The sequence below is a fragment of the Melanostigma gelatinosum genome, assembly GCF_949748355.1.
Source record: "Melanostigma gelatinosum genome assembly, chromosome: 2".
In the NCBI taxonomy this organism is placed as follows: domain Eukaryota; kingdom Metazoa; phylum Chordata; class Actinopteri; order Perciformes; family Zoarcidae; genus Melanostigma; species Melanostigma gelatinosum.
Genome location: NC_136635.1, coordinates 6,620,600 through 6,645,063, shown reverse-complemented (window position 1 = coordinate 6,645,063; position 24,464 = coordinate 6,620,600). Strand labels below are relative to the sequence as shown.

General features: G+C 43.3%; 1 protein-coding gene across 2 annotated transcripts in view; it reads left to right on the top strand.

Annotated features, from left to right (window-relative positions):
* Positions 1–3,664: 3,664 nt before the first annotated feature.
* dpy19l3 (dpy-19 like C-mannosyltransferase 3) overlaps positions 3,665–24,464 on the top strand; it is a gene marked incomplete at its 5' end in the record, with an annotated part of 48,992 nt that continues 28,192 nt past the window's right edge. The window contains 9 exons of one of the 2 annotated variants that reach the window (XM_079287036.1): positions 3,665–3,787; positions 4,431–4,557; positions 5,221–5,348; positions 14,162–14,252; positions 17,799–17,920; positions 18,478–18,623; positions 22,270–22,393; positions 23,289–23,423; positions 23,672–23,803. In XM_079287036.1, coding sequence (XP_079143162.1) covers positions 4,440–4,557; positions 5,221–5,348; positions 14,162–14,252; positions 17,799–17,920; positions 18,478–18,623; positions 22,270–22,393; positions 23,289–23,423; positions 23,672–23,803 — 996 coding nt within the window. Of the gene's footprint in view, positions 3,788–4,430; positions 4,558–5,220; positions 5,349–11,309; positions 11,631–14,161; positions 14,253–17,798; positions 17,921–18,477; positions 18,624–22,269; positions 22,394–23,288; positions 23,424–23,671; positions 23,804–24,464 lie in introns of those variants that run through there. The other variant, XM_079287035.1, reaches the window with a different exon arrangement.

Genomic DNA, 24,464 nt, shown 5'->3' with positions numbered 1-24,464 from the left:
GGGCCATCTTCCTGCAGTCGCACTCCCTAGCTCGGGTTGACGAGACTTAGAGAAATGAAATGAAGGGAGGAGGGAATTAAGGTCAAATTCGGACTGGGCGTAAGTGTGGCCACAAGGAAATGATCCAAGACCTGAAGGGGACAGAGTCAGGGAGTGTGGCCATTAAACAATCAGTCTTCTTCTCCAGTAATCCTTCACTCCAGCAAGAGTCAAGCCAATTTATTTTCCTAAATCTCTTTTGATAATCTCCAGGTCTTTCATGTCATCCCCTCCCAAATACACACTCTCCTTTCCATCTGAATGCCCTGAGCATCCTCCCACTTGGCCTGTTTGCTGTCTCCAGGGTGCTCGTCAGGACCGGCGTCTGATTCCTCTGCGTAGTGGGGAGGGTTGTGTTCATATGGATGTGTAGAAAGTAAGGGACAATTGGCACACCTATGGGATAAATCGCAGACCAAAATGTCTGCTGTTTCCCTGAGGACTATTTATTTAACAGAAAGTCGCTCCGATGGAAAATTGCCCACAGCGAGGTATACTTTCCTGAAAGGCACATTACTCTTGAACTTTTCAAATGTAATATTTCATACTTGTGGGTAATGCCATTCACCTCCAATGTGTTTGGGTGAAGCCACAAATCTCCTGTGAACCTGGACACAAAAAAGCCAAACTATCTAGATGTAAGAATATATACATATATATTGTAAACTGAGCCATTGACATAATCATTATGTCTCCTACCACAGCATCAACGTAGTGTTCCAGGTCAGTCATGTATGATGGCTCTTACAAATTAACCCATGAACACTGGCTGCTGTCAGTTGATTGTGTGGATTTCTGCTCTCTATCAATGTTGTTATTCTCACCTATTTAAATCTCCGTTTCTTGCCGTTTCTTACTGTTATGTCATTTATACTGTCATTGCTTTTATTGTTTCTGTTTTTACCATGTGAAGTGCCTTTGATTACCTTTTAAAACGCGATACGAATAAAATGTATTATTATTATGACAAATGAAAAGTACAAAAATTGCTCCCAATTCACAAACCTATGCAAACTAGGGCAGAGGGTGCAGTCAGACACTGCTTTTCAAATTGGAAACCGTTGCCCCAGATCACAAAAAAGCTGACTGTTATGACTTGAGTTACCAAGTCAGAGTTGGTGTCCACCCCACCTTTTTGCCACACTCACCTTGATTTTCTCCGAGGGCCAGAGAGCTCCTCTCTGGCTCCGTGTATCTCTGAGAGTTTGTCTGACTGATTAGCTGTGAAGTAATCTGAATGCTGGTGTGACCAAGTGGTCCACAATGACATCAAAACATTGTCACACGCAGTGTTCCGTCCAGTGACAACACAACATTGTCACATGATGCAGAACATTCAAATTCTGATACAATACAAGAATACAATAATACTTCTACAATATAAGATATATATATACATATTATCGTAATATATAGTTAATACAAGTATAACCACACACAGCAATGCTCCTATACTGGATTATAAATACACAGAACGCTCGGCAGCACTGACCAAATGACAGCTTAACAACATGAGGTGTTCCAATGGAAAAATACACCAAATATATATACTGTATATGTACATTTGTATGACAGTTATTGTTGCACTAATGCTGCTTCTTTGTGTTTACATCTCTGTTACTCTGTCACTTACTGCTTGGATAAAAGGAGCAGCAGGGCTCAGTGTTTTTCAGGGTGGCTGATCAACACGTTTAGAGAACAGACACATAGAAAGCGGTCTACTATCTAAAGCAGCGGTTCCCAAACTTTTTAGGCCGCGCACCCCCTTCTACATCCCGACCGGGTTCACGCACCCCCAATCCCCCACACCTTAAAAAAAAGAAGAAGCAACAAAGCCTATTTATAGCCTCATAGAAATCGGACCAATGAGAGAACAGTTTGCTCGCGCGTGGCGTTTGTTTCCAATATTTAGTCCGCTGTTAAATGTTGCAGTGTGAACACAAACTGCAACATTGTATCATATTAATCCCTGAATCAGAACAAAGCAAACAAACTGAAGGTGTGAAAACGCCCTGAAACACTGCAACAAAGTTTCAATAACTTTCAGTGACACAAGGCGTCACTTTTAAAGAGCAATAAGGATGCGAGGACACACGCACAGGCTCAGAGGCAGATTGCATCACATTTCATTTACAATTAACCACACATAGAATGAGACTGCAGTTGTTTTGGGCTGTTTTGTAACTCCTCCGATTTCGATATAAACAATGTAAGGGGCTTTTGACTTGCACTGGCATGCTTGGTGTTCAGGTGGCGACGTAAATAAGAGCTTCAGACTGTTAGCCAGAACCTCACTGCACACCACGCACTGTGGCTTTGGGGAATCTGCATTGCCAATCCAATTGAAGCCCAGACACAGATACTTTTCATCACATTTCCTCTTTTTTTTCCCAGTCTGATGCCCTCCCGTTTCCTCTTTTTTACCTTGGCTCCCGATTTGTCTGTGCAATCGCTTCCTCCTTCCTCCGTCTCATCTTCCTCTGACTCCCGTTGGAGTTTTTCAAATGTATTTTTTTGGCGCTTTGCAAGCCGAGTGCCATAACGGTGAGAGGAAAAATATGTACTTTTGATTTTGGGGTGAACTGTCCCTTTAGGTTTTAAGTACCTCATGAAGGGTTGAAGTCCTCAAATGTCAGTGAAAGCCATCCTCAGAGCAGGAACAATGTTGAGGTTATAATAAACCTATTACACGGCTTGTGCATGCGAGATACAACCATCGGAACATGTTGATTAATTTATTCTCTAAACATTTTAAGTTATATATAATGTAATCTGAATGAAAACATATTATTATTCATTTAATTTGCATATTTGTAAAACAAAAATAGACTGAGCGCATGAGGAAACTGTGTCTGCTGCATCTGCATCTGTCTCCTTCAAAATCACAGACTGCCACTATACCCCTCTAACAGTGCTGACATGGTGCGATACTTTAATTTAGGACTGATCTATCTCTTCTATCTATTAAAACTGCATAGGCTGCAACTGGGTGCTTTTGACTCAGGTCCCCCGGGCCGGGACCTCAATATGTTATTTAAAACCATCATTATTTTAAAAGCGCTTACAAGCAAGTTAACCAGAAAACAATGATATGAAGTCATTTGGAACAAATCGATTGACAAAGTCATGTAATCTGTGTTGGTCACTCTTACTTAATCCCATGTGATTTATCCAACATTACATGTGACATTTGATTCAATGAAAATATAAAACACTTCTATAAAGCAGCTTCACAACTGTTCCCATTACTTAAGAGGGCATATTTACAGTTAAATCCATAAACACATTATTGGGTTGTGGGATACTTGATATTAATTCTGACTGGCCTTTTCTAATGAAATCAAGGATAGATGTAACAATTGTTTATTATTTTTATTTTGTTCTCTTTGTCCTTTGATTCATTTTCTGCCCACCACATATCCTCCAGTATAGCATGTAACTACAACATCTTTCTCATCTCCTCTACTTCATAACCCCTGGCCATAGACGTCAACACATCCAGAGACTTCACGTCCGTCTCTCCTCCGACGCATGTTATCCTTAAAACAGTGATCTTACGCTTTTATTTTGAAGGCAGCCTCTCTTGTGTTCCGGTATTGTCCCAGTGCGGCATGAAGCTGACCGATGAATTCTAACGGGAGGGAAAAAAAAGAGGAGAGGAAAATGAAAGAGCGAGGGAGATAGAGAGAGGGAGGGGAGGTAGAGGAGAGCCGTTGGACCATCCTACCAGCCGCTGCTGTAGAGGAGGGTGAGGCTTATACATGTACCGTTGGCGCAAATCGTATTCGTCTTTGTTGCTCAAGACAAAAAGAAAATCAGGCGTCCATAACAGTAGCGTGCGCCTTAATGCAAAAAAAAAAAAAAATGCACATTCATTTCAATGAGGCTGTAGATGTATGCTACATAATAGGAGTTGAAACCTGACGTATACCTAACGTGTTGGTACTATTCGCATAACTGCTAACAACCCTTATTAAATGACTAAGTTACTGCTGCTATGTTTGGCTAGCCTACCGACCGGCTTAAATGCGGCGACGTTAGTATGAATGTAGTTTGCCGGTGTTCCGGGTGCTGTCGGTGTCGATAGACGGGACCTGATGTTTTGACGTTGTTCTGGCCGCAACGTGGGCAGGAAATGCCGCTGTACAGCAGGCCTGTGCACCCCGTCCATCGAGCCGAATGAACGGCTACAGACAGTGACGCAAAACACTACAGCGGTGCGGCTCGTTGTTTGATCTTTAGCTCACATTGTAGCAGTGCACGCGCTGTTTGCGTGTTGAGGTGCCTGCGCGCGCATCTCTGTGTGTATCGTCACTGGGTATCTGTTCATCATATCAGTGTGTGTAATCAGACACAACCCCCCCCCAAACTCCCCGTGTCTGGTTGTGCAGTGTTTCGACATGACAGCCCTGCGTCAGAGGAAGGGCAGCAGGGGAAAGGAGCCCCCTCTTGGTGCAGAGTGTCAGTCCCAGCAGTCCAACTGTTGCACCGACCACCACCCGGAGAAGACCCTGCAAGGTGAGTGAGCTAACTGCGGAAAAAGGTTTTTTTCTAATGAAATGCCATCGTCCTTTTTCATCCGCACTCTTCTAGGTTGAAGTCTGCGGCTGTCCAACTTCTGTGCACCAATGCATACAGCAGTCACGTGTCTGCTTGGGCTGCATCCTCAGAAGAGATCAGGCATAAATGCCTTTTTTTGTTTTAGCATTTCAATTTTAAATGATTGAAATGAATGGCATTTACATTATGAGGTACCTGTATTTCTCTAGTATCCACTGAACCGCCCCATGACAACAACACACCTGTTGCTGTCATGTTGAATCAGCGCAACATTTATGTTTCCATCATAAATGAATTTTACTCAGGCGTCAACCTCCGGTTCTGCCAAGTGATGCCGATGACATGACTACATTCACCTCTTCTATACAGTCTATGGTTTTTCTGGTGTAACACTAGGAATGCCCTCCAGAAGAGACTGACAATGAGGGATGTTGCGTGTGTGCCCCCCCCATCACTCCCACACTTTTCATTTCTGGATGTCGGCCCTGAGCCGTCATCCACAATACCAGGACCCTGAAACTGAAGCAGCTGAATGGAATTGAGCCGTCATTCGCTTCAAACAAAGGTTCGTAAGCTTTCACTCTGCAGCGGCGACTTACTGACACGCTAATGTCCCTGCAGGTGATTGGTCATGGGGGGCAATAATCTGGACGTCGGTCGGTTGGTCCGTGTCTGTTGGTCTGGGCCTGCTGTGCTGCATCTACATGGCCACGCTGCACGAGAACGACCTGTGGTTCTCCAACATTAAGGTAAAGAACCCTTCACTGTCACAATCTTTAGTCTAGTCCCCCCCCAGAAGGAAAGCTGAAGTTTTAGAAGTATTTCAACACAACCATAACCGTGCATAAGACTATTGTCTCATGTCAAGCAGCTCATTTGCTCTCAAGCTGAGAGTGTCGGCCTACTTAAAAGTGTACCACGCTGTTTGTTTGACAGCTTTGAAGCATACATTTCCGAGAGAAGTTTTTTCTCAAATGTATACTCCTTGCTGCCTGGGATGATGGAGATTCGGTGCGTAGGTCAAGCCCATGAGGACAGAGCCGGCCCTGCCAACACCTCCGAGGGCTGTGACGACTCTGATGTCCTTTGAGCTGTCGCTTGTGGAAGCTCCGACCTTTGTGATCGCAGTAATTGCAATTATTCGCCGTTCAAGTTCCTCCAAGTTGTCAGTGTGTCCTTCAACATGAATTTGTAATCAGTGTTGTAGAACAAAACTGTCAAAAATAAATATCGTAGGCACGTCACATCCCTAGACGATGCATTTTTAATAAAGGGCCCCTGTGTCAGCCATGTCCATGTACCGATGGGTGACGAATTAAAGCAACATTCCTAGTTTATTTAGAGCCCTTGTTCACGGTTACAGTGTCAAAGGGCTTTACGAGCCCACAGTTCATGGAAAACAAAACTGACCCGAACCCTCATGAAAACCAGGCGGGGGGGGTCAGAAACCCTTCAGCTCCTTCATCCAAATGAATGGTCAACCATCTCGATAATGGTTGCCTTTCTCAGTGGTCATAGCTATTAGTAACCAACGAGCTTCTCCAGCAGCTAGTTTCATTTTCGTATTCTCTGGATCTGAGCCATCGAAGGACAGTTACCCAGTGATGACCATACAACAGAGTTTATCACGATGTGTCCGCTTTTTTCCCCAATGCAGTGATTAGACACAGCCCAAAAATGAAATTCAGGTGACTTGACAGGTAAGGTGGTTTATTGTGGATTTACGTGTCTGGTAAAATCCTAGATTAGTGTCATGTTCGGTTGCATTCAGGGGCTATAATCCGCTGTGGCTTTATGCCACTGATGTTTCTTTTCATGTACATATTAACTAGATAGAGTAGAACAGCTGTTATTTTTGCATGCATTTCACAACAGACAGTTTTAAGTGAAGTCAACAATTAGAGGAGCAAACAACCCCCCGAAAAGGATGCAGAGAGTGGATGTCATGGTGTAACATAAAGCTTAGGAAGGCAGCAGGGATCACACTTTGAAGAAGGATGTTTATTGGACTAACTATATTGTAATATTTGCCCCTAGACTGGCTACATTTCAATGACCAGGTTCTTTTAAGGCAAATTTTGCGACTTTCTCTTTATACCAGAATGGAGCAAAATAAGCGTTGCATTTTATGTGTATGTTAATGTTAAAAAATATTTATGGCAAATGATGATGTGCTGACTTGTTGCCAATCCTGTCCACGTAATGCATGTGTAGATGTCTCAGGGGTTTAGTAAGAACCATTGACTGTATAGAACAAGTGTATGTCGTGACGAATTTGAAGCCTTGAGTTCAGTATCTTGGATTTTGGACATCGCCATCTTGTTTGTTTGTGCAACCAGTGAACAGAAGTAACCATATTTGGACTGTGGAGGAATGATGCAGAGACGCAGTATACGACTCTGGTAGCAGTAGCGACTTGTCAATCACAAGGTAGCCCCGCCCATAAGCATACACTGCTTTATGGTCTATTTGACTCTAAATGGACCATAATCTACTAAATGAACATCATGCTGTATTGAAGAAGACTTGAAACTAGTGAGACCATAAACTCATGTTTACAATGTTTACTGAGGTAATAAATCAAGTGACAAGTCGAGTAATTTTCTCATAGACTTCTATACAATCAGACTTCTTTTTGTAATCGGAGGAGTCGCCCCCTGCTGGCCAGTAGAGAGAATGCAAGTATAAGGCACTTTCGCATTGGCTTCACTTTTCAGAACCGCATGTTACTACCCGGTTAAAAACTGACTGGCTGTAAGTGTCACTCACAGTGTGACACCAACTATTTAAGTTTGTGCCAGCCGAGAAAGAAGACCTGGGAATGTTGAAAACACACGGAGCCTTTTAATGTCTTTTTATGAGGCAGTTGTTAAGAAGCAGCAGAGATGGCCAGACTGATGGAGGCCAACAGTATTTTGACACTTTTATGTGGAGGTCATCTGAGGATTTGACATTCATACGATAAGATAAGATAATCCTTTATTAGTCCCTCAGTGGGGAAATTACAGGATTACAGCAGCATTGCTCACAAGTAATAAAATAAAAGATAAAATCAAGTAATATAACAAACTAAACAGTAAACAGTAAAACAGTAATAAAATAAGACAGTAAAGAAGAGTATTAAATATAGTAAATATACCAGTATATACAGAATATACAGAATATACAGAATATACAGAATATACAGACGGATCAGGTAAATACTTAAACATATTGGATATTGCACGGATTAGAAAAGATATTGCACCAGGTGAATGAATTAAAGTGTTCAGAGTGTTCAAAGTTCCGACGTTCCGCCCCCGCACGGCATCCCCGTTTCTTCCTCCTCAGCTCGCGGGGAACAGCGGGTCTCTCGTCGGGTAGCACCGCCGTGTCCCGGAATGCTAACAGCTGGTCCCTTGCGTAAACAACTGGACCGTGGCTGCACGCTGGATCCCCAGACACGGAGGTGCAAATTGCAATAAACAGCAGATAGACCACGACAAGCTCGACGTGTCTAGCTGCCATAATGCACCGATTAACAACGGTAGCTAGTATGAGAAAGAAACGAAAAAAAATGAACAGAAATAACATAACATAAGAAAAAGCTAAGTAGTGAGCGGGAGCTACTGTAAAAAGCAGCCACTCGTGCGGCGCCGGAAATCAACTTTATACTCGTGGAAGATTCATCAAGCACATCATGATCACACACATGTGGGTATTTACAGATGGAAAATGTCTCCCGCTTTAGAAATGTAAAAGCTGAAAGAAAATTCCACTCACTTTTTTTTTGCTTATCTCAGGAGGAAACGTAGCTCTGACATAAGTGCCAATCAGATACATCCCCTCATCCAGCGTTAAAGACGCGTCATAAACACTTCATGCCTGTAATGGCTCCAGTGTTCGTCCACGGGCTGCAGCGGATTGATTCTGAGCCCGTGAAATGAACCGCATGAAGCACCAAGGCCACTGCCCACTACACAGACCTTTTTTAGAGTCTGTTCAGTGTTGTACGGCAACAGAACACCGTGCGCTGCCAGATGTGATGTCACTTTTTTTAAATCCCCTTTCCATAGCTTCACCATCGCTGTGCTTCAGACTGAGATATACACAGCAGGCAGAACAGATCGGCCTGTCAGAGTCATAACTGGGGCAACGTGTGAATGAACGGTGTTCTTCTCCAGCTTTAGTTGTTGTCTGATTTGGCGGTGCAGTGGTAGTCATTTGTTTAGGTCGATGAAGGAGTTGTTAGAAAAAGGAATGCAGGTCACATGGTGTGGCCTGGTTTAGTTTCATGTTGTGTGGTTAGCAGGGCTGTACTGAATGTCTTTATTTTTATTTACAATTGAAGATTTTATTAAGTGAACAAAATCTCAATTTTGTGATTCATTGGATTAGATAAATTAGTCTTTTTTTAAATTAAATCAACTTTTTAAAATTATTATATTTATAATTACTATATAGACATGCAAAAAAAATAAAGGTGCGCAGCATTTAAATGTTGATTTGATCAAATCTAGTGACCGTGGCAGAGTTTCATCTGAACATTGGTTGGTTCAGATGTTGTGGAAGCGTGATATAGCATATATCCTTCACAGGGGATGGACTTCCCTTTTATGTGCAGGACAGGAGAGCGATGGGGCAGACAGACCCTCTGAAAGTCTACGACGATGAGAATTCCTCTCATCCGTCGGCAGTAACTCGCAGCACCAGACAGGTGCTTCATCTGTGTCTCATGCGACACTCAAGCTTTCGTCACAGAGAGACGTAGTGGCGCGTCCAAGTTAATTGAGCGGATTCCGTACGGACACAGTTTGTGGTCCTCCGCTGTTTCTTTTTTCTTTCAGTCTGTCTGTGTGTGAAGGGAAGAGGCAGACAGATGCTTTCATTCATAATAAATGCAAGTCACTTTACAGGCCTGGCCAACCTTTCCCTGAAATGTTCTCACATAAGTGGGCTCCTGGCTGACATCATTGCATGCATGTGTGTGTGTGTGTGCGTGTGCGTGTGTGTAGTGTTTCCTTCTGGTAATGCTATCAGAGTCGCTTTCACACAGAGCCGGTTAAATCTGAAAATCCTTTTTGTATGTGAAACAAGGTTTGCAAAGAAATGTACTGCTGTAGTGCACACTTAAACTGAGTTTAATTTAGAATATTTTCACTTACTTATATGTTATGTACTTCAGTTCCGTATGTGTGTGTGTGATATACACGTATATACTGTACACAGAACTGAAGCTGTCATATCTTCAAAGCCTTCAGACTTTGTTGACAGCAACTGTAATTTTACCTCGCAGAACAGAGGAATGTTCTACTGCTCTGTGCAGCGAGAACAAAAGATGGAAAGTGTGGCTACGTTTCACTCCAGTAGATGCTGAGAACGCTCGTTGTCACAAATGCAATAAAACCCTCACAAGTAAGGGAGGAAATACCAGCAGTTTATCACAACATTTAGCCAACGAGCAGAACATCAATGTGCAGAAAGGCTCAGTTGTGGACTGTTGGTGGAGCAGCCGTCCATCCTCGTCCACTGCATGTAACGTTAGCCATGCGGAGTTTGATCATAAGAACAGGGCAATAGCTAAAAGCTTAGTTCATTGTTTAGCTGCGAATGTTCTTTAAAGATTGTGGAACTTTGGAGCTGTTCCTCGCTCAACTACAGTTGAGATTATGTATTTTGTTTCCTGCCTTTAGAGATCCACTCGCTCACATTCACTCCCACACTCACATACACACACACGCACACACACACACACGCTCTCTTAATAAGTGGGTCCAGGTCAAGTAGGATGGAAAGGACCGTGAAACATGCTGGAAAGTCATTTGTGAGTCTGGGAGTCCTGCCCGCTCGCTGTTTGTGCTTTTGGCAGTTGTTGCCGTCTGACCCGACCCGACGGCCCCCACCCCCCCCCCCCCCCCGCATTTTTCCGAGTGACGTTCCTTACCCCCACCCCATCCTATTCTTTTCATGTGTGTTTTTTATAGACAAGAGGTCACCAGTAGTGGCTCTCCTTTCTTTCTTTCTTTTTTCCCGTTCCCTCCCTCTGACTGCTCCACTTATCGACAGCCCAGCCCATTGTTTCGTAGCCCTACTGCGGCTCGGTCAACTGCTTTTTGTTTAGAAGTGGCTGCTGGAGTTCAAGGGAGGCAGATGTTGGTCGTCGTTGAAGGAGTACAATGCGACGCCAGCGCTGGACGGAAGCTCGTCCGGATTCTTCAAGCGCTGCATCAGAGGGATGGGAGTCATTGAAAAAGCCATGAAGAGGAAACGGCAGCAGAGGGAAACGGAATCGAGGAGGATCGGTGCCTGGTGAGGAGTGAAGTAGCTTTCGGGGTAATGAGCAACGTGTGAACTTGTTAACTGGGCCCGTTCTCTTTGACCTCAATTCAAACTGAGGATTAGCCATCTCATCAGAGTTCTTGGTGGAAAGCCAAGGCTTGTTCTGCCCCGAGCAAACTCGAAAGGAGGATTGGGAAGGAAACAAGCTGCTCATTCCCTCGGAGAAAGCTTTTTTTGCACATTTCCTTTTTGGCAAGGAACTTGAAGCGATTTAAAAAGTTAATTTATTTGGACTGACTTCAAGAAACGAGAAGCGCACCGCATTTACACTTACCGCCGTGATGGATTTGGATCAGTTCTATAACTCGGCCCGGGAGCGTGCTGTTTATCTACCTGAATTCAGCGCATCAAAGGATCCAAGAGTGTATTGATGATCTCTGCCGTCTCAGGCAATGGAGCTTCGTAAGAGAGTTAAGCCGAGCAAGCTGCAACATCATGCGGGCCCTCCGCGAGATGCTGCAGATGAAGGGAGACGCAGCGGTACCGGGATGCGGGGCACAGAGCGGTCCGATGCCGCCCAGGAGGGCGCAGGGGAGGCGGTTCTGCTCGGAAGGTCCGGACCTCATTCCGGTCCGGGCATTGTGGCCCGGCGGCCCTGGCGACGGCGTGTTTCCATGGCGGCCGGGCTGTCATTAGCCGGGCTGCTGGCGTTGACTCAGGCCTGGTGCGTCAACGCCATACACGAGAACCTGCTGTGGTTCTCTCAGCTCACGGTAGGAGTTCTGACGCCGCGTTCATTTTAAACTTTGATTAGCTGAGCGCAGCAAATGAAAACTACCCTCAGCTGTCCAATGTCCTCTTACAGTAGGAGTCGGTTGACTCTCTCCAGGCTATATGAAATAAGTTCATTGAATATCATATGAAATTATGTTTCGTAAAAAATGTTCAACTTCACAAGCATCTCGCCTCAGTTAGGGGCCAAGTGGACAGGTGGTTTCTATGTAGTTTTGAAAAGACTTTGTACTACAGACTACAGGGTGTCTCAATACGTCATACAATGGTCACAATAACAACGACATCACGATACAGTCAGATAAACAACAAGCAATATGTTGCAAAGCAGTTAAAACAAAACAAGATTATTGTCACTTAAATGGCAAAATATTTTTATGAAACAGGAATAAATCATGAAGTATATGAATTAATTCATGTCTGTTAACTTTAGTCCCCGCTATAGTAATCTGTGAGCATTTGTTTTCAAGAAAATATTCAGGCCGAAATATAAACCCTCTACTTCCGTGTGTAAATCTTCTGTCCTCAATGCCAGTAGTCACTTACAGTGATTCAGATGATTTTCTATTGGACATTGTTACCTTTCACAAGAGACCAAAACCATGCATGTCCTCCAAGACCAGCTTTCAATTTACTTTGGGTTTGCTTTGGGTAGACGTTTTAGGCTGAGAGAATCATTTATATTCGATACTTACTAACAATCGTTTTACACTGATTTGAGAAAGTTTTACACGACATAGATGCACCAATATACCGTGTGTCGAAGCAGCCACAGCGATCACACAGGTGTAATTCATGATATTCATTTTAGCCCGGTGGGCCACAGCCCTGGTAGCCTGTTGTACATGCTGGCTGTGACGCACTAAATAGAATGGGACCATAATTCATTTTATACATCTGTTTTTTTTTGTGTGTTACAAAAATGGCTGCTGTGAAAAGAGCAAATTGTAGTGTTACAATTATACCATATGATGAAGGCCTCTTGTACCCAATTGAGCTAAATAGACAGGATCATATATGTTATATTTTATGTTGCGTCTGTAACCACAATGTTGTCCTTCTGTGGGAAAAAAGATATGGTTGGAGTTTATAATTGGTGAATTCACATTTTTGAAAATAAAGTCTACCCTCTCTGCTCATTGTCTGAGGCATATACCCTGTATATATTAAGGGGTGGACGTGTATGTATAATGGTTACGAATAATAAGTTCCCCACCCTGAACGGTGCAACACAATGGATCAGAGAGACAGGAAGATGTCAGTCAAGCACCGCCTGTACTTGCCCACTACGTCCCAGGAACAGTCTAATGAACAGCATCCCTGTGGGCGGGCCGCGGCGGTGGAGGGTCTTTTTTTTATTTCCGATTAACATTGTTTTCACACTGTGCTCACAGTGCGGCCTCTTTTTTTAATATGTATGTAAGATGTTAGGACTGTGTTATGGACTAGTGGTTCTCTATTGTGCTCCTCGGGTCTCAAAGTCCTGCTGGTTTTCACTCAATTAATCAGCGACTGGTTCATAAATGCAATGAAGGAGCTGGTGAGGACACCCGCGTTGGTCTGGGACACAGAACCACTGGCCTGTGTAGTTTCTCGCTTGTAGTTGCCCAGTGTCCTGCATGGTTGTGATCCTCCCTGATACCTGCTGTCAGGTAGCTGATGGCAGAATTAAATTAGCCAGGCTAATTTAATTCTGCCATCAATTCCACTTGAGATGATGAGATGGCGCTGTAAGGGTGGGGCCACGGGCCACAGAGGGACATTCATAGACGGTTAGAATATGGGACATTTTATGTACAAAGTGTATTTGAATGTCGCAAAATGTCGCGGTAGCTCACGTTGTAATGTGAATAGAAATCAGCGGGTCTGTTCCATTCCGTGTCAATGGTCAATGAATCAGTTGTTACGGTTTTTGCGTCCATTCATTTGTTTTTTTTTATGTGGGATGAGCTTTTAATCATAGGTCTATTCCTCAATGCCAGGTCACTGGAAACAAGATGACATAACTGGCATCGTAATAATACTAATATTATTACTAATATTATATTCAAGCAGATTTCGAGCTCCCTCGGATTGACAAACACCCAACAGTCAAATCACAGCCGATATGGCAAAGAAATGTATCACTATGGTCAAAGAATGTCTTTTTAAATGGAGCACAGCTATAAAAACTATTTACTCACGGGACACGATAGATTGATGGAGTTAATATTCTGCAGCTGGTTGTTCTCTGTTTGCGCTCTGTTTTTTTACCCCCCAGTGGAACAGTAATCATGCATGGCAAGCGGGAAGTCTCTTGGGAAGCCATCGTCTAAGCACACACACACACACACATGCACGCCGCGCTACCTGTCTCATTGTTACTGCCGAGGATTACGAGTGTATTAGCTGCTTTGCCTCCATCCTCCGTGTTTCTGTCATGCTGTGCCAGGATATCTGTTTTCCATATTTTTAAAAAGTCTTTGGTTTCATGCAACTAAAAAAAACCCACCTTTTTATTTTTTGCTTTCAGGAGGTGGAGCGGGAGATCTCGTTTCGGACCGAGTGTGGACTGTACTACTCCTACTACAAGCAGATGCTGCAGGCCCCGTCCATACAGGAAGGTATGAACTGTGTTTATGGTGGCAACATCATTTTTTCCCGGATACATATTGCACCAATATTGACTTTTTATTGAAGTTATCAAATGTCAGCCTGTGCACTTATGTCATCCTTGGTGTTATGAGCGCTCAGGCTTTCTCCACATGAAGCAATGTGCATGTGTCTCTAGTAAGAGATGCTCTGTATCATTAAAGTGTAGACACGAGAAGAAAAGTGTTGTGAATGGATTAAACAGTGTGCATCTGTTATAGCATAGGCTGCAAATGTTAGCAAGTCGGACTAACTAGCTTACTACAGTCGTAACCTAGCAGTATTGCTACCACCTACATTAACTAACTACATTATTTAGACTGAACCATGCACTGTTCATGTAGTATTTCCCTACTGTGTGGAACTCACGTCGTCATCCTAAAAGCGTTTTGTGACTTCAAACGTGAAAACACACTGTTTGAAAATACAAACCGGTATATAAGCTAGTTAGCCACACCGGGTCGTGTGGCTAACTACAGTCTGATCTTACATTTTTCTTTATCAAACTTATGATAGCACGACTAACCAGCTCTACACTGCAACGCAAGAACAAAGCTGTTTTTGTGCCTCTGCGCCGGCCACAGCCGTGGTTGAAAGCATTGTGTTGTTGAATTGTCCGTCCAGTCCGTTCTCATGAACACGATAGCGTAGCCTATTGGAATTTGGTGGTCAAAGATAACTCTGATCTCACAAAACACATTTCTGACCACAGCTCAAGAAATCCTACGCTAATTATGACAATTTCACACAAATGTCTAAGAGGATAAAATGAAGAAGTGTTGACATTTTGGACTGACGTGGACATGCACGGGTTGGTACAGGCATACAACCACGAGGCGGTAAATCTTTTTTTTCTTCTTTTTTTTGTCTTTTCCATGACTCATCACCTGGTGAGGAGGACTTTAACTGGGACATGTAGCTACAGCCTCAGTGATTCAGCATCGTACCATTTATCTTGCTAATAAACATTTATTTAAGACCCTTTTACGGGATTCTTGTTTTAATACGAGTCGGCCATTATCACGAAAGAGACGGTCAGAGAGAGAAGGAATTAATGGAGCTAACATTAGCTTAATGTCTCTGAGCTTAATGAGTTGGGATCTAACGATTATCCAAATCCACAAGTCGGTTCAGAGGTACATCACGAGACCTTATCGAGTCGGTAGCTCACTACAGCTGATACAGTCTGCCAGTGACAGATGGCCACCAGGCAGCATGAAATGATGTCATCCATCATTTCATGTTTATAGTGATAATTGTTATTTTAACTGTAATTATTGAACATTGTCTTATAATACAATAATGTACTTTCTTACATGGATAGACACCAGATGGCTGTCTCTACCCACTCTAACAAGGAGAAAGACACTTTTTGTTTCTCCCCCTAACTTTCCAACCATACCAAACAAATCACTGCAGCTTCTTGTGACGCACAGTCTGGTCTGAGGGAAATTAGTCAAATTATTTGTTCCCATTATCATGTAAAATACCCAGTTGGAAACAGGCCTAATTTGCCACTAAGGCAAATAATTGAGCTGCAATCAGTTTGAGGAACTGGCTGACCTCCCTCTCTGTCTCGGTCTGTGTTTCTTTTCCCGTCAGCAGAAAGGCTCGATGTGCAGAAACTACAGAAGTTACTCAGAGTTACGGTGCTAAGGGTGCGGGAGGGAGGAGAAAAATACAGGGAGGGCGTCACGGAAGAAATGTGAAAACAAAAGATGGGATGTAGGAAAGCCAAACAAGTGAGGTGGCAGAAAAAAGGATGCAAGGAGGCGTGTAAAGAGAAAAAGGAAGGACAGTGACAGAAGCAGGGATGAGAGGAGAGGTATAAGGGAAGAAGGAGAGGATAAGGAAGCAAAGTGAGTGAGGAAAGAAAAGGGGAGAAAGCAAAAATGACAGTTTGAAAGAAAGATGAAAAAGGAATGGTTGAAGGGAAGCGCGTTGTGTGGGTAGTAATATCTATTTTGTTTATGGAAAACAGTGCTGGTTTTTATGGTCCTACATGGATCAAGAACACAGCAGTGATCAGGCTGACACCAGCCTGCAGCACAAACTCAGCCCTCTGCTGCAGGTTTAGTGTCACGCTTTGTTCCAGTCAAACCCAATGCATAGTAATGATACTGCACCCACTGCCCCATTCTGGAATGATGACACCAGCATGCGTATGAGCTGATGTAACGTCAGTACCAGTCTTCATGGGTTAGAGGATAACTACAGTGTATTACAATGTGGGCCTTATTTTACAATTTTTTTTTCCAATAATACTCGCCAAAGTACTTGCTGACAGAGGGAGGAATACAGCGACATCAGGCGGGGCAAGAAACATTTGGGTTCTTACCAACGTTTCTCATATGTTGATGTTAGGGCTGCAAGATATTGGAACAACCTGACATTGAGCTCGATATATATTACAACATGGAAAATACAGGAATGTGGTTCTCTCGTCAGTAATTTAATCATAAACACATTGGTTGTATTGGTGTGAATGGTGATGACACAGCAAAAGAAAGTCACACCCACAAAGGATGGTAAAGGAGACCAGGAGGGTCGGTGTTTCAAGACGGGTCGGGGGGGTTCCCGACGTTGCCGAGGACAGTCACGCTCTGGAAGCAGGGGGCCCCCGTCCAGGGAGAAAGGGCGTAATTAATGTGAAACATTGGATTCGTCGTGGAAAATGAAATCTGTGCAAGTTTTACTTATGTATCAAAAAAATATGTAACGCATTCAAGCATGATTTGCCGACATCGCACGTCCTGCGATGAGACCGTTGCGCATGTGCGCATTGCAATGCCGATTTTGAAACGATGTATCGTGCAGCCCGAGATCACGTCTGGTGAAATAATCCGACTGTACAACACGTCTCTCGTCTGGCAAATGCATGCCAGGTGTGCTCAGTGCAGTGGGGTTTCAGAGTTGCTGTTTTGGAAGAACGTCCTTGTCCATGAACCGCATTTCCTGCAGGAAGCGTTTTAGAAGAGGCAGACTTGACTCATCTCCTCTCGTGGTCAGTTTGATAGATGACATTTGCTGCGTTTGCCGTGTGAACTAGCTCATCTGCTTTCCCCCCTAAAGGTTAATGTTTTATTTGATGAAAACCTTTCATGTTAGTGGAGATTTATCGGCTCGGTAGGCTCCCTTCGGACGAGATATGCTGTCAAACACTGGCTGAAACCCAGGCATATTTAGACGGTTGGGAGAGGAACAACAGTATTTAGTTATTTTAATTGAATGAATGCAGTGATGCTCGAGGATCCTAAGGTGGAATGCACCGACGACGGGTTCAGGTATTCCATTGTGCTCTCGGCGACTACGGGATCAGATTCAAGCTGAACACACACTGGTTGTAGCCGGTAGCATACATTTCAAACACTGTTATTGTTCCTTAATCAGCGGCGTACTCTGTAAATGGGAGCTTTGAGGAACATGAATCGCACCCGTTCCTCCCAATAATCACGATCACTCTCCGTCACTGTGAAGATAGTCATTTTATATGTGTGTGTGTGTGTGTGTGTTCCTAGGGCTCTCCGATTTGATCCATGACAACTTGACAGAATCCAAGAGGACCATCAATCTCCTGCAGAGAATGAATATCTACCAAGAGGTCTTTCTCAGTGTTCTCTACAGAGTGTTGCCCATACAGGTACCCCATCACTCAGCTGTCAGCTCTTCACAATTGGCTTGTAAAACACAAAAAGATTGGAGTAATGACCACCACTATTACACAACAAACCAAATGATTGACGGTCTCTGTGACTTTCGTTGTCGTTTTGAAACAAAGCATTCTCGCCGTGTGAAAAATGTAAAAACAACATCACACACTGCCACATTTTTCTTCTGTCGTAATGATGCACTAAGTTCTTGGTCGTGTTATGAATGATAGGCTGTCGGGGCGTTTGAGGTGCTCTGGCATTTTATCTCTTTTGGTCTTGACGTGGCTCGGCACACCTGCACTTGTCACACTGGAGGAAAAGGTTTCCGTATTGGCATATCAATTAACCGAGGAACGGTCACTTAGCTCCCTCGGAGATGTCGCCGCGACAAGAATGCCAGCGAGGGAAATATCGGACCACACTTTGAAAAGGCCACAACGTTCCCGAGTCTGATCGCAGTCCAACTCTGTCCAGCGCCTAATGAACTAATGCTTTCTCTGTGTGTGTGTGTGTGTGTGTGTGTGTGTGTGTGTGGGGGGGGGTCCAGTCCTATCTGGAGCCGGTGTATTTCTACATCTACACAGTGTTCTCGCTCCAAGCGGTGTACGTGATTGCTCTGTACCTCACAGCGTGGCTGCTGTCGGGTTCCTGGCTGGCCGGCACGCTCACGGGGGTCTGGTACATCCTCAACAGGTGGGTAATAAGCTCTGTGCATTCATGTGTAAACCCCCGCAACTCATTTTGTGACAGGAGCGCTTCAAAAAAACAGAGTAAAAATAGCCCTTACATTTGAACCATGTTTGTGTGTCTGTGAATTGGATGCTTACCTTTTGGAATTTTAGTTTATTACATTTATTTACATCAGGGAGCATGTACAAAAATACATTCAATGGACCAACTACCTATTTATGCCAACACACAAACACACTTCAATGGAATAAACACTAAACAGAATACAAGTGTCAAAATACTACATGTATGAGTCGCACCAAGTTATAGAATCAGGTCGTCAAAATGACAGACTGGTTGCTTAAAATCCATTTTTTTACCTCGGTGGGAAATGTGTGCAGTTCTTTGATATCAACGGGGAGCTTGTTCCGTTCTTCAGTGGCTTTAAAAGATAAAGTCCATTGTGCGAAGGTAGAGCCACGTTTAGGGACGTTACCATCTCTCCTGGAGGCAGACCTCCAAGCTCTGCTCATGTGCTCAGAGCCGAGCTGAACAAAGCTCCTCAACAGTTGAGGGGCAGCTCTGTCAATTGTCTCTCAGCTAACCAGCGGACAGCATGGACGTATGAAGAGAGCTGGATACAGTGTCGGAGGCGGCGCCCCGCTCTTTCCGATGAAACTTGCTCCGTGGCTCATGAACTCTTCCACATGCATGGGGCCCATAGAGCAAGCGCACTAATGTTTCCTTTGACCCCGCCTCGGTCCAGCCTCGTTGTCATAAACGGAGGAAGGAAAATAACTGTGAACTCGGCTATTAGAGCGTTCTTCAACTTTTAGAACCTAATGACTTAAATCGAGGCTATTCAAGTGATCATGTTGGGAAGCTGATTAACAGACGTCTCTTTCCCAATGTAAGTCTATGGGGAAAGAGTCTTTTTGGGCCCAATGGCATCATGTGACCGGCCAGGAAATTGCAATTCCACCGTTTGGCCACTATGTCAAATTTTCTTCAAATCCCAGCGCCTTTCCTGGGCTGGCTTGGAGGACAGCTGGTTAGTCAGCTAGCTTGCTAATTCCACCATGCTTCATTGCTACATTGGTTACACATTGTACTGTCTAAAATTAGCTATTTTATATTATATTGTATGTAAAGGGGGTTAAAAAGAGCCTGAGTTGTTTCTCAGTGAAGTCGCTTCAGCCATCTTCTTGCTCAGCTGACTAGATTTCTGTGGTGAAGAAGAGTACTGTAAACAAGTGACCGTGGGTGGAAACAATGCAGTTTTCAAACTTTTTCAGGAAATATTGTCTTTGCAGATGTTTTATGTGGAAGTAAATGCATTCAACATGTTTGTCAGGCCTCACCGACACTCACAATGTGTTTTGTGGAGCAACAGTGAACGTAAACAGTCTTTGTTTAAAAGAACAGTCCACAGGACATCTTTAAACAATGTCAATTGAAGAAAAAAATACGTTCTCAAGCATTCATGCACTCCTGTTGTTGTCGACATTTGTGTGAATAATCTGAAATCCGCCCCGCTTTGATTCCTGTCGTGTATCTTTTAAATCTCACGATGTATCTTCATCAGTCATTAGCTGTTAGTCCTGTCTGAGGAGCTAGGTTTACGCCATTCCTCATAATTAATTGCTATTCATAGTATTTGAACATATAACAGCTAATAGGGATGTCCTGTAGTATTTGTGGTGACACTTTACATCCCCGTTTCTGACATTTCCAGTACGTGAGCGATCTACATCGAATGATCCACTCTTTTTCCAACATATATGACTCATGTGCTTTGTAACTGCTCATGTCTTCATTCTATTTACTTGAGTGTTTATCGTTAGTAATCAGCCCTTGATATGATGCTGACATTTATTTCTCCTCCTATACGCTTTGATTGTTCATTGGATCACATAATTTACTTCCATCTCAGATTCTGGATAGAAAACGTAAACCGTGATTGCTTTTCCTCACTCAGTGTAAGTCTATTTTTGCCAATAGTGCTTTCACACAGAACGGGAATATTATGCGACGAAAAGGAGATGTCTTTTTTTTTCAGAACGAGGTTGATTTTTCTGAGCTTTGGCACCGCTAATGAAGGCATCACCCAATCACGTTGTGTGAAACTGACGTATTCTCTTTAGTGTACAACAACAAGGAGGCTCCGTAGTCCTGAACCAAGCTGGCAAAATGTATTAAAAATGTACTCCTTTCAACCTTTCTGCCGCTCTTACCTTTCACAATAAAAGCCCTAGACTTATACACTGCATAGCTGTTTCCTAGAGGGAACTCAAATTCACTCGATATAATACAGTAGCTTCATCTACACAACAATTTACCTCAGACAGACTGTTAGATGCTGGAAGTTTGTAAATCCATTCAAACCTTTTATTGAAAAAGTGCTGCAACTGTTGCAAATTTGCATAGCCGCCGGTATGAATAGTTCTTCCTTTCATGTACTCGTCAGGCCCCCCCCCGAGTGTAAAAGCCTTAAGTGTTATGCATTAATCTCTCTCTCTCTCTCTCTCTCTCGATAGATAGATAGATAGATAGATAGATAGATAGATAGATAGATAGATAGATAGATTACAAGAACAGTGCAATGAAGAGATTCAAGCATTCACAAGGTGGTCATTAAGACAGCCGTACAGTAAAGGTCCCGTTGAAGGAAAATACAAGAGTTTAATGAACCTCTTCAGCAGCACAATTCTGTGAATGAGGTCATTTAATATATTCTAGTTCTCTTATGTCAGGTGTGAATGCAAAGATGTGTTTTTTTTAGAGAGGATTCTTGTCTTGCAGGGTTGAGTGGAAAATAAAATGAATTGCTCCAAAGCAAAATCCCCCTAAACCGCTCACAGTTGGCCATGAATGCATTGCCATAGTTATTGGTGACAACACAAGCTTTTATTTTGCTGTGCGTGGAGTAAGAGCATGGTGGGGACTTGATCCGTCTCATGGACAGAAACAAGGCTTTCAAACTGGGAATGGGCAAGTTTTCTGAGTCAAAAGAGACTTATGTTTCAACATGCTTAGCCTTCACCCCCCTGTAAAATCACAAGTTGTCATTTTTTGTCATTTGTTTGTGCACGGAGCAGATGAGCTGATGTGTTTGTCAGTCAGTGTAGAAGATGCTGCCAGTCACATGTTGTTATTTTGGGACGGATCCACGTTTGCGGCTTACCCCTGTTTTCAGTCAGACATGAGAGCGGTATGAACATTCCCATCTAACTTTAACTAACACAAAGAAAAGGAACAAGTCTATCACCTAAAACATTGAACCTTTTACAACTTGCAACATAGAATTTACACAAAGAGCTGCTATGATGCAAAAGAAACAGTTTGAAACATACTGGTACTTCACTTGAAACTCACTGGAACCTTGTTATAACAAAAAAAGCCAAACTCCAGAGGACGGCCCACCCTCCATCTCTCCACGTCCCAACATTTCCACAGAATGCGGGGGACACCGAGGAGACACTGATCCTCCTCAGACCAGCCAGTGCACCTTATTTTAACAAACTCCTCTGCTTGTTTAGCTCAGGGAGTTGCAAACAGTACAGTACGTCTCACCTTGTTCAATTAGGAGTTTTGATGTTGCATCATTTAAAACAATTGATTTCCATCCATCCCTCTCTCTCCCTCTCTCTTCCTCTCTCCCTCCCATCAGGGTCGATACCACTCGTGTGGAGTTCACCATCTCCCTCAGAGAGAACTGGTCTCTGCCCTTCCTAGCGCTGCAGGTCACCGCCATCACCTGTTACCTCAGGCCTCAGCTCACCGCCTTGCAGCAGGTACGCACAAAAAAAAGAAGAAAAAAACCCACACGACTAGACACGGGATTCACAATGTAATTCCGATAATCTATAAAAACAAAAAATGTTTAAAATATTTAAAATACAGTATATATTGAGCTGTTCACATTTTTACAGCCTCTCCTGTATCTCCTCAAAGCTCTGTGTTCATCAGCCTGCAGTTCCGTCACAGTTTCACGGATGTTTTGTTGGTCTCAATCAATCATGGCTTCCTAGTTGAGGAGCTCAGAATTAGTTTGTTACAGAATCTGGTTTATTCAGCGCGAGATTGTAGATTAAAACGTTTTTGATGAAATATCACAGTTTTAAGCTTAGTTTTGTTTGCTTTTTCTGATTGAAGCGTTAAAAAACATATGATGTGGACAATCTGAGGATTATAATTATTACAGTTTTTACAGTGTCTGGCTATGATAAACGCTGTAGTTTTGGTGATTGTTTAAAGAAAACATGTTTTTTCTTCCATGATAATTTCTAAAGATTAAAAAACAAAAATCAGGCTCTATTTTTCACTTGTCTACCATAGCGATCACTTGTCTACCATAGCGAGCAAGGCGGCTTTTTCCAAGTCACGATATTGTGACGATATTCACGATTATTCTGAACGTGGAAAATTCACCACTCTCAGCGTATCTCTTCAAACGGTATTTATCCCGATGTGCAATGAAATCCGATATCATCCCATCCCCACAGCCAACCCATTTACAGAAATCAACCTTCACCAGTTTAAATGTCTAACCCCTGTGTGTGTGTGTGTGTGTGTGTGTGTGTGTGTGTGTGTGTGTGTGTGTGTGTGTGTGTGTGTGTGTGTGTGTGTGTGTGTGTGTGTGTGTGTGTGTGTGTGTGTGTGTGTGTGTGTGTGTGTTTCCCTCCTCAGAAGGTGATGGTGTGGTTGATGTATGTGACGACGTTCTGCTTCTGTCTGACGTGGCAGTTCAACCAGTTCATCCTGCTCGTCCAGGCGCTCATCATATACACCCTGGACTGTGGCGATTTCCTGACAACCACACAGGTATGGCTCCGACAAGGACCAGGCACTTATGATATATCATAAGATATCTCGAACATGGAGCTATTCAGTCCGTCTTAAAATGTTTTATTTAGCTTCTGTTAGCTTTAGTCCTGTAACTGTAAAAGAGTTGTTAGTATTTTTGCAGGTATTTATACACTATTATGGAAGCACACATTGATGGATAATGGCTTGAGTCTCACTTCACTGTGTGTGTGTGTGTGTGTGTGTGTGTGTGTGCGTTCCTCTAGGTGACCACTATGTACCTTGTTCAAGTGTGCAGTCTGCTGAGCGTGTGGCTCCTCCAGTTCTGTAACTCTATGATACTGGGATCGCTGGTCCTGAGCTTCATCGTAGCCGCACTCTTCATCAGACACTGCCAGGTTAGTGTGTGTGTGTGTGTGTGTGTGTGTATGTGTGTAATACAAGTAAAAGGCAGGAATTGGGAACACAGAGAATCACGATTGACAAATATCCAGACAGTTGTTGTAGCTCGTTCACAAAACACAGATGGAAGATTAACCCGCGCGGCGCTGCAGTTCGTTTTTTTTTTTTTGTTGAAGATAATTCCAATTTGTATGCTGGACACACATTTTCCTGTCAGGTGTGAATGCAATTTAGTTCAATCAGATCGTATCACAGCAACAATTACAGAAACATTTACTGAGACAGGCTGAAAGTGGGAAGGAGAGACAGATGGAGGGAGGTTGGGAAAGATTTCTGGCTTTAGATCATTTCTACATAGTAGCACATGCTCTTATTGTGAAAGGCTTCATTAAGCCATTCGTACATGGTTTAGAGGCGTGAACTCGAGTCACAGGACTTGGACGACTCGTGACTTCACTTAGACTTTAGCTTTTGGCTCCGAACGACATTAAAAATTCATGTTATGAAAAAAAAAAAAGCCTGCAGCGTATCAACTCTTTCCAACATTTTTTTGGTTTTGTTTTCAAGCCTTCACTGGTTAAATGAAAAACTCCTTCGACGGCGAATGATATCAGCTGTAGCTAATTAATATTAATGGCCGCAATGAAACTTTTGGCT